We start from the raw sequence: 11,553 nt of genomic DNA, 5'->3' as shown, positions 1-11,553 counted from the left end.
TATGAATTGCAGCCATTTTTGGCTATTTCATAATGATTATTTCAGCTGCTATAATTTTAATACTGCCATTCCACCTAATCGTCGAAGAACGGTTTTATCACCAGTTCATATTGGTTTTATCGTTATAGGTGTGATTACGCTCATTAGCAATCTTACCACCATGCTAATATTATATCGTTTTCAAGCTAGATACATTACTACGTGGACTTCCCGTTGTTTCAAAATGAGCTCTAACTTAGTTAGTATTCTGTTTGCTTGTGCATACGTTATCCCTTATAAGGGATTGCTACCCTATCTAGGAGAAAATGCTACCTTACATGTATTATTACCTTTTACTGGCATTGGTTTATGTGTCAATATTAATTTACATATTTGTTTAATTGCTATCGATAATTTCTTATCCGCTGCTAGTCCGGTACGTTATCGTTATATCTTTACTAAAGGACGCTTATGTATTTTATTGACCCTCATTTGGTCTATTTCACTAGCGGTATCATATTTGCCTTTAGCAACTTTAGGTATTGGCATACGAGAAAATCTATCTAGATTTCAATCGATAACAACGGTTCAAATGTCTATTTACTATTCTACAATTTTTATTTTACTATTTCTACTCCCTTCTGTCATCCTTATTGCTAGTTATATTAAAATTTATTTCATCGTAACACGCAGTCGATTACAATTACGTCGTACAACAACAACTAAAATGGATTATCGTTCAGCTCAAGCAATTTCCAGAATGAACCGGCGATCCACAGTGATTATTCGTAATGGTGTGTTAACTACAGGAACCTTTTTCATTTTTTGGGTACCGTTTGTTATCTGTTATTATATCTTTCTTGTTACAGACAACCGTTCTGTAGTTCTAATGCAAGCTATAGTAGCAGCAACATTGTTTGCATTTTGCTATCCAGCTATTAATCCTATCCTCTATTTACTATTGGCATCTGCAGTACGGCATAAAATACGAGATGGATGGAATCTAATGATGACTATTTCTCCATTGACATCGCGCCGTTCTACCATCTTTCGCATGCCACCAGTAGCCAATTAAAATTTGATACTGAAAAATATTGATGCAAAATTAGGCGAGAATAAGCAATTTAGTAGAAAAAGTAAAAATGACTGCGATATAAGCATTAAATAGGTTAGTTGTTTGAATATACCATACAGTGAGCCATTCTTGCTAACAAATGCAAGAACACGTTTTGGAAGCGAAAAGTGCCGTTCTAATAAGTAATATCCGCAGTAGCCGAAAGTTATGACGATATGAATATGGTCTATTCTGAAACATCGACTAAATCACGATATTTTATTATGTATATCGTCGTTTTTATTTGCTTGATTTCATCTAAAGTTATATAAAAGTTGCATGCTTGCAAACACGTAATAAGCAGCTCTCTAAGCAATTCTGAGGTTTCTTAAAGTATGCATACAACGGTGCATAAAATTTGTTAGAACTGTCATTTTCGAAGTACTCAACAACGTACCAACTGTTAGCATCAACACCGGATGAATATATGCATTAGATCAGTAATTACTCTATATGAACTGCTGTCTTTATCTCTAGCATTAGCTATTTACAAATTTTATGTATTCTTAACCAATTGGGTACGCATTTTAAATATTTTGTTTAGATACACTAATGTAGCGCTGACATATTTCTAATCGTATTATTCATCTTAAGTACAATATATGCTCATAATTGTACAGTAATTTTTCATTAAAATACAAAGTGTTTGTAAATCATTCCTTAATAAAACGACCTACACCCAATCGGAATGATCACTTACTAAATCATACCTTGTTATAGTTTTAATTTCAAATTGCAAATTTTAATAATTCCATATTCAAGTGTAGTCCTTACAGCAATGTTATACAGGCTGGTTAAGGTTTACATAAAAGCAGATTTCGTGATTTAATTTTCATGTGATTAGGAATCAACATGTATTCAAAATTTGCCATGGTTTGTAAGTTTCAAGATGTCATATATATCCAATGATTGCCCTGTGATAAGTGTTAGTCATAAAATAAATGTTAGATAGCCCAAAAGAGTTTCTGAATGTCGATGTTTATTAGTTAAATAAAATTAATGTACAATACCTGGAGGTACATTGTAACCCTTTTCCAAGCCTAATGGATTAGTGGGTGTTTTACAGTCCATGTCGGGTTCCTTTCTTAATACGGTATCAACGTCAACAGCACTAAAAAATGCTACGGACTAGAAATCAATAAATACATACATATATATATATATATATAAGTATACGGATATATGCATTATCAGAATGAAAATTAGTTGCAAATTAGTACTCTAGCTGGGTAAGATATCTTTTATTAATAAAGAGACTGGTATAATGAATTACCAAAGGCAAATCGTAGATTTTTATTTTATGCGCAAACATAGCTCTTGTTAATAAATTTGTAATTTGCAAAGCTAGAGCAGCCCGAAAGCGATCCTCACTTTTAACCAAGTAGCGGACCTAACCATATGTGAAGGTTACAGAAATATTAAGATAATCAATATAGACTTGATACAGAAATACAAATATCATGAAGTTTGAACCTCATCATGGATACTGATGCAAAATCTTCCATTAATGTTGTACTTTTCAAACAGCCATCTCATGCAGACTAATATTAGATGTAAATAATCCACAGCAGAGGATTGAACAACCCAATTAATGCGACTTGGTAAATACTAGGAGAAATAAAATTATATCGAAGTTAGATCAGCAATGTCGTTATCGTATTAATCGGTTCATTTACGCGCTAGCTGAAAACAATGATAGAACATGTCTCCAATATTTCATGCATGAAATTATCTACTTACAGCATTACCAACAACTTTAGGTTCTAAGGCTTGACTAATTCGACATTCCAAAATAGGCGTTTTAGGCTTTTCCGATAAAGCAATTGCTTCCAATGCGTTAAACATTTCTGATTCACTATTAGTGAAAGTTAAATGAAACTCTAATAAAAACACATTCCTCTGTACTTTTAGACATAATTTTCGAGCTGCCACATGCACAAAGTAACCATGTGCAGTTATTTTTCTTACCTTCCACCAATCCATTGCTTGCTTTTACTCTTAATGTATCTGTAAGGTTCATATAATAATATAAATAGAAACAACATACTGTTAATCTCACGTCATACTTTTACATACGCTTAAACATTTGTAATATGGCAAATATAATGATATTAACTATTAGTAAATTTTTTCAGCACGGATTTGATATACTGCGCAAAGTTAAGGCCTCGATAATAAAGAAGTATCTAGAGTACATTATTTCGTGCTTGCTGGTTCAGATAGTACGTTATCACATGCATACTCGTAGTAGTTGAATTAAAGCATATATTTTACATTGAGGTTATAAAACACTCACGAATCCAACTTTTTGCCCCGGAGGTGTTTACGTAAGATTTCATGGCCTGTAGTATCAATCCAGTCGTCATCGAGAATAGTATCAGGATCTAATTTCTGCAAAATCTTCTTCCCTTTGCGCGTTAATTTATATCTAAGTGGACATAAAATTACTAATGCTACAGAAACATACTTCATGTAGTAAATCAATTTTAAAGTAATCAGCTAAAGCTTACATTGTTATTCCTTTAGTAGAGGCGTATAATATTTTAGCTTTATCGCTTGCATCCTCTAGAGTCATTGAAGGATTAAATTGACGCATTAATCTTTGCGCGTAATTTAATCCTGCACCATAAATCCTGCCGTAGTTAAAAGTCTATCGGATGTAAACGATATTAGCATTAAATTTTCTGGAAATACTTAGAAATATCAATAAAATGCAGTACATTTTATAGTAGTAGTATCTTAGAGTAAATACCTTGGCTTGATCGCGCGATATGCCCACGGTTTCAGCTGTTTTACTATGGAGATCAGTACCTTGTGACTTTTTACCTTGAAGCGTCATCCATCCAATTGCAGTACAACCTCAATAATCAATTGATTGAATTATCCATCATATCAATTTTGCTAATCGTGGCACTGCTAGAATCTCATACAGTAGCTAGTACAATATTTGCATTTGTAAGTTACCATGTGTACGTCCAAAACGGGCATCAGCATATAAAGCCGCAATCCATAATTCCTGACTGTCTACATCTGCTCCGACAAAATGATAACCAGGAGGAGCTCTAATCATCGCCTTCAGTTCTGATCCAACTCTATTAGCCTTTAAAATATCGATAATGTCATAGATAAGAAATAATTCAACTCCAAGCTTGAAGACATTTCCTATTTGAAATAATTTATCTATTGTTGACTGTATTTTACTACGTGTAGCACTACGAATAAGAGTTATTAGTTAATAAATACATCACTATTATTATTTTGGTAGAAGTGGAAGATGATATTATCGAAACTATCAACTACAGCATTGGTAGATTGGCAGCAATAACTACATTATTTATTTATTTATTGCAACTGTACGAGTGGTTGGTAAATTGTAATAATTACTAATAAACATTTCCAGCACATTTCGAGTAAATTAGCCCTAACTAGAATCGGGATTGTACCGAAGCAACCTAAAGAGTTAGCTACCTTGGCGTTACTTGCTGTTAGCCATGTGGCTTCCACAGCCCTACGTGTAACAGTCCCTGCCGGTGCAACCGGTGGTAGAATAGCACCGTATTTTTGGAGTGGCTTGAATTGAGAATGGCTAGAACAATTTAATAGTAAGTGTAGATACTTAAATATAATACTACCGAAACAATACAAAGAGTTCATAGTAAGAAGAATATTTTTGGCAGCTACTTTCGAATAGAATCGGCAATTTCATCATGTTTGTAATATACGACAAATTGGTTTCTGACTCGATCATGAGCATTCTTCCAGTAACTAAGCATTAATTTAAGTTCAACTGTACGCTTAGCAATATCACTTCCAAACGAAGTAATTGTGCCATCCTCGTATTGTTTAAGGTAATCCTTTGATAATGGGCTTCCACATCTTAAGTGAGAACCATCCTAAAGATATTGTGAAAAGTTTTATACTTTAATACCATAAAACTAACATACAGTGATAGTAATTGAGCTAATCATAATCTATGCAAACCTTATGAGGTATTTTGTAGAAATCGACACCAGGAATATCGATCGTATAGGGTCCCAGTAATTTATCTCCTTGTGATAAGTTACGCCTTGGTTCAAGTTCGACGTCTATTGGATTAAAATAGTCAACTTGACTAGTATCTAATGCTTTAATACATGCTTGGCCATCATGGCTATTATTTTTGCGCTCTTTGAGTATTTTTAACCAAGATCTATTAAATCAGGACAGTAACGATATTGTTTTTATAGAAAATTTAATCATCACAATTTCATGCTTATATTCGAAACAATATCATTTAGGGTATGTTACCTGACAGGGAATTGTAACTTTTGCTCGTCGGTATCTCCGTTACCGCATTTTTCCTTATGTGATGTCCCGTATAACGTTTCATCTGTAGAAAGACAAATATCAACACTTGCTTATCAGATAAAGAGTCAGTATGTCTTAATATTAAACTATGATTTGATTAATGATTACAAACCTGCTATTGCATCTTGGCGTAATACTAAATAACCCCAACCATACTTTTTATCATAATATACAGGATTATTGTTGTAAGCTAAACGTAGTAGTAAAGGTACGATACGTTTAGTTGGGCTGATGTTGACAGGTGAAGATCTCCATTTAGAATTTAGTTCTGATTTGATATATAATGGAGGGCATAAATCTGCGTACCAACTAGGGATACGATAACAATGTTAACATTTGGTACACAATGTAGTGCCATTTACAGTATTAACTTTAAGCTTACTCTGGGTAGCCACTTTTTTGCGATCCCCTTTTCGCATGCAATCTTTCTTTCTGTAACTTTAGTCGTTCCTCCAGTATTTTATCATCAATATTTTCTGTTAACTCTCCCGTTATAGTTTTTAGTAGTTTTTTTGAAATATTAGATAAACTCTTTAAACTGTTACGTTTAATATTCCAGTTTAAGCTCCATAGCCAAGGATCATCGCGGAATCTAGTAGTATGAGAGATTAAGACATTTTTATTACTAATATTTAAGTTAAAGTACATATTTACAGGCATGAATCATTTGCGATATAAAGTTAGTATCGATATTACAAGTAGTTGATACCACATAAAGATCAAAAAGTAATAACTAGACGATATTTAAAATTTGAAGGTTATCATCAATCCTTTGGAGTCCAATTTTTTATTGGAGAATGAGTGCAATTCTATAGAAAGGTATATCATCGTCTCTTCTTTTAAACAAATTCCAACATTTTTAAACATATGCCGTTACAAATTAAATATACACGTACAGAACTTGTACAATCCAAGCTATTTATAAAAAGCTACAGTCTCTGCATGTTCAGTAGCTTACCTATCGTTCCGGAGTAAATGACAAGCATCATCAGCTAAATGTTTCAACAGCGTATTCAATTCGTTTTCTAAGTCCTGATAGGTATATTCGACAGTATTCAAATAGTATTGCCAACTTTCATCTACCGGTAAAAATATCGAACTCATTTCCAGCATGCCAGCAAATGAGACTGGATGCGGACATCGTAGGAGGAATAGTTTGTAGACATTTTTTAATACAACGTGTGTAGCATAGACGTCAGTTGCACAATATTCCATCAAAGTCTACAGTACGAATACGAATTGACAATTTTATTGAACGTTGAATGAAATTTATTAAAATGATGAAAACTAGTGAATATACCACAGCGCTAACATGAACATAACCAGAAAGTTTTACCTGAAAATTATCTTTGATATCTCTCATGCTTCCTTTAATAAGAATGTCTACTGGCGATTTGTCTAACGTATTATTTGTATATAGAGTGTAAATATCAGCTAAACTACTAGGACAGCTAAGTTTTGCCCAAAATGCTTCTTTATTTGTGTCGCCGTTGGCATCATGATCGCCATTATTCATTTTCTTCCAGTTACCCCTTTGGATACTTGTTAATCCTCCAACACAATTATGTAAGCTCATTGTGTCGAGGAATACTGTATTACCAGACTATAAGAGCATTGATTATCAGAAATATTGTTGTATACTCTAGTTTTACAACTTTCTCTATTCGTCGTTTCTATTTTTTGCTACGATATTAATTTAAAAGAAGTAATGTTCTACTTTATTAATATTAATATTAAAAATGCATGTTACATAAATTAATTTATCGATAGCATTATTTATTGACAGCATAAGGTGTATGCATAGTCACACGTACCTCAATATTGTACTGTTCACGAATATAAGATCTATCGTAGCCAATATTATGTCCAACAATTAATTTTTTCAGATGGTTCTTTTTCTGACTATTATGTCCCTTTTGATTCGCTTCCATGGGTATTAAATCTTTCAAAGTATTATCGTGCTTCCAGCCTAGTCTTAAGTCATCAAGAATTAAATGATGACTAACCCAAGAGTACCAATGAGTTGGTGATACAGCCGTGGCCATAACAGGTATTCTACCGTTCATTACTGAAGTTTCTACATCAAATACTAGGGCTTCCTCATCTGCATGGAGTAGACAGATAGATAGTTACTGCATGATAACCTTTATTACTTATAGGATAGATTTAGGTTGATATAAAGAATAAGGAGCAAAGACTAATAGAAGATTAAAGCTCGGACACTTGGTGATGCATTACTGAATAAAACAGTATCACTTAGAAGCAGTTTATGAAAGCCAATTAATCTGCTTACTGCTTTAGTATAGCTCGAATACTGTAGCTACTTATGTTGATTAGTGTAGCTGGAGATGGCAAGAAATACAACTCTACCTACCAGGGAATTCAACGCTTGTTGCTTGATTACCATCATACCGGGTCCAACCAGGTCGGCATTCCCAAGTTAACGGTTTAGACGGCAACGTAGCGTCAATTAATCGATCGATTAATATCTTATAATGGGCAATTTGCTGATTAGCAATGTACCGAAAATGTTCATCAATGTTAGAACCATGTAATTCGGGTAACTGAAAGGCGACGTCCTCTTGTTTTGAAGTTTGTTTATCGGCTAGGTCATGCTGCTGTAGATGATTCTTAATTTTTTCCAACAATTCGCCATCAATGTATTGATCGTGAGCATTGGAGGCATTTTGATCATTACCACGACGAAATATTTGCCGATGCAGCGTATCAGATAGCATTTGAATATTAATAGCATTGACACGATGTTCTCTATGTTGGCAGTAAAATCTTTTCCGTATGTATACAAAGGTCGGTGACCTTGCTGATTTGAAGATGGCTCTCCACATTGTCATTGTCTTTGCATGATTAGTAGCTATAATAGATGAGAATAGAATGGAAGCACGCGTATAAGATAATGATTTGCTGTCAACGGAGTGCATTCAAATTAGACATTGGGCAGTACGACTTGTATTTGGCATATCATTTTCAGTTTACGTATCTACTCTTGTGCAATTACTGTAGCACAAGGATAAACGATACTAATTTCCACGACAGTTGTCTGTATATACAGTAAGTTCTTAACGCTGTCAGGGATTATTGGAGCCACTAATTCATGTCATTGCTCGACAGTATAACGATAGTGATGTGAGAAATGTGTCCGCTAACAAGATGATGAGCTATTGGTGACTTGGCTTCATTATCACGCGTTACTCTGTTTGCAATCTAGTACAAAACAGCAATGGATAGAGGAGATTTCTATTGAAGGATCATTTTTCGGCTGACAATGTGTAACTAACTGTTTACGGTTAGTTTCGTTGATTCATACCAGGGTTAGTTATACTTCAAAGCACGGACTGGTAAGAAGTCCCTGCTCCAAGGTACATCTGGTGGAGATGGAGGTATAAACTACTGCATGGCTGCAGTCCAAAGTGGACTATCAGCTTTACGTGTGATAAACAGGTGGCTGTCAACATACGGTCTACACTAGTTTTACAGTCAAGGATCAGAGAAGGTGCAAAGGTTCCCTTTACGAAAAGCAAAAACAATTGATGAATGATAATCACAACAGAACATGATGGTTGGCAATAGCGATTGAACTGCCACATTGATGCCTTATTCTATTACAACTATCCATCTGCAACATAGCATGATGTTTACCTTTTGTAAGTGCGGTATGCATAAGATTGCGTTTACCGGATCGATTGCAATATCAATAGCACAATTTAATCGATTGAGCTAGGCAATCTAGAAAGGCTATGTTGCAGAGGCATTTTGCTAAAGCTGATTCTTTAATTTCCAATAGGCTACAATAGACGTTAATTAATATTGACCTTGCAGATTCTAGATCTAGACTCTAGAAGTGATTTAAAAGGTAGAGATGGACAAGTAGGCAAAGCGACGCTTAGCCTGCCAGGTCATGCTTCGATTGGATTACTGCTTTCATCCCTAGTGAGCGCTGCAAAAATTGTGGACTTGAAGTTACTGTTAATTCTATCTTGATTTATTATTAATACTTTAGTCAACGATAGGCGGTGCGTTGTAGCTGCTGGAGCACTTTCAAGAGTTGTCCAAATAGAGATGAACCTGGAAGAAGGAGCTATTTCATATTGAACCTTATGCTACAGTACCAAGTATCTTGTGCATCATCAGGCTAGAAATGATGCATCAACTTGATCGATTTTAGTGCTATATTGACTCTTTGTTGATTATTTTATTGTACCATCAATATCATCTAGGCTGTAGTATACATCTAAGTCTTACTATGGATAATCTAGTTCTGTAAGGACAGTCAATGCAATATGCAATGCTGACCTAATTTCTCCAACATTCTCCTGCCAGCCATTGCGGTAACCATGGTGCCAACGAAGCCTTCATAACACATTTACAGTACACAGTACGGTAGGGTATACCGTACTAAGCACTCGTAACGCGGACTTCCTCAATCCTAGACGATCCTGCAACACTCCTTGAGTAGTTGGCTGGCGTTTAATTTCAGCTCTAATTGTAGAATTCCTGGTTAATTAACGATAGAAGAGACTGTGTTTGTCCATAGACTGTTAGAAAATGGCATGGACTACTGAAAAAAGGTCTTGGATTCCTCAAAAAGACCTTTTTCCAGTATTGCATGGCTTGTCAGAGCAGGTATTTTAGTTGGATACAGTAGCAAGATGGCCAGTTAGCCATTGTAGATGCTAGATCACAGACTGTTTGCTTACTTTTGGGGGCCTATTTATCAAAGAGAACGATTGGTTCAAGTGGAACTAGCAAGCAGTGATGGCCATGGACTACTCCAAGGTCTTGAATACAATACAAGACATGGATACTACGTTTCAAGTTGTTGACAGAATCCATACTGTACTGTACTTGGTTTTGTGTCTACACTATTCATTATCATGATTTTAGGAGGATGTCAACAGGGCCAGTCGATAGCCTGCAATATAGGATATCACTGATGCTAAGCAGCACAACAAGCATGGACAACTAGAAATGACTACAGTAGTCATTTCCAGTAGTCCATGGCACAAGTCTCGAATCATCAAGGTTACAGTGTGCCCTTTTTTTATGTGATGAAATTAGTCGTGATAGAATGATCTCATGTTGGAAAAGTCTTCGTAATGTATCATTCAAGTCGATCACAATAACTAGTGGCTAGTGCCATAGAGATACTGTATACATTACGGTAGGAGCATTTTTCTAATAATGTTTGTATTAATTCATTATCAAAAACATGGAAAGTTGAGGAAATTCCCGTTTCTTCTATCTCTATGGGTAGTAGGTACAGTAGGTAGTACACTCATTCAATAAATAAGTACAGTAGCCATTTCTAGCAATCTAGTTCACAAGTCTTGAATCATCAAGGCTGCAGTGTGCCCTTTTATGTGTGATGAAATTAGTCATGGTAGAATGATCTCATGTCGGAAAAGTCTTGCATCATTCAAGCCGACCACAATGACTTATGGCATAGAAAGATACTGAATACAGTAGAAGCATTTTTCTTCCAGACATTACTATTTGTATCATCGAAACGATTGCTAGCGGAGGAAATTCCCGTTTCTTTTATCTCTATGGGTAGTACTAGGTAGTACACTCATTCAATAAATAAGTACAGTAGCCATTTCTAGCAATCTAGTTCACAAGTCTTGAATCATCAAGGCTGCAGTGGACACCTTTATGTGTGATGAAATTAGTCATGGTAGAATGATCTCACATTAGAAAAGTCTTGCATCATCCAAGCCGTCCACAATGACTCATGGTATAGAGATACTGAATACAGTAGAAGCATTATTCTTCAAGACATTACTATTTGTATCATCAAAACGATTGCTTGCGCAGGAAGACATTACTATTTGTATCATCAAAACGATTACTAGCGGAGGAAGACACAACTATTTGTATCATCAAAACGATTGCTAGCGGAGGAAATTCCCGTTTCTTCTACTCTTTCTTGATGAGGAAGTGCTAAGTTGTGAGTACAGTCTTGCCACTGTAGTCAAAGTACTGTACTCTCATGGATTACTATAGAGAGTCCAAATGCCCTACAGTATATTGTTCGGGTGTACGGTACGTTGGAGAGACTGTAGACTGTGGCGAGCACAAGACGGCACGCCGGCCTG

General features: G+C 35.3%; 1 protein-coding gene across 1 annotated transcript; it reads right to left on the bottom strand.

Moving 5' to 3' along the window:
- Positions 1–2,089: 2,089 nt before the first annotated feature.
- On the bottom strand, positions 2,090–9,794 carry TRIADDRAFT_64268 (uncharacterized protein; the record flags this gene model as incomplete). Its single annotated transcript, XM_002116311.1, has 20 exons — positions 2,090–2,221; positions 2,367–2,483; positions 2,567–2,701; positions 2,834–2,948; positions 3,062–3,100; positions 3,390–3,521; positions 3,604–3,743; positions 3,846–3,952; positions 4,058–4,193; positions 4,562–4,679; positions 4,775–4,986; positions 5,075–5,282; positions 5,381–5,462; positions 5,553–5,749; positions 5,823–6,032; positions 6,399–6,661; positions 6,777–7,043; positions 7,255–7,544; positions 7,815–8,312; positions 9,752–9,794. 20 exons carry the CDS (start codon positions 9,792–9,794, stop codon positions 2,090–2,092), a joined length of 3,441 nt encoding a protein of 1,146 aa, XP_002116347.1.
- Positions 9,795–11,553: the final 1,759 nt, after the last annotated feature.

The sequence above is a fragment of the Trichoplax adhaerens genome, genomic scaffold (assembly GCF_000150275.1).
Source record: "Trichoplax adhaerens TRIADscaffold_15 genomic scaffold, whole genome shotgun sequence".
NCBI lineage: Eukaryota > Metazoa > Placozoa > Uniplacotomia > Trichoplacea > Trichoplacidae > Trichoplax > Trichoplax adhaerens.
The sequence above is the reverse complement of the archived record's forward strand: the minus strand, read 5'-3'. Positions and strand labels throughout refer to the sequence as shown.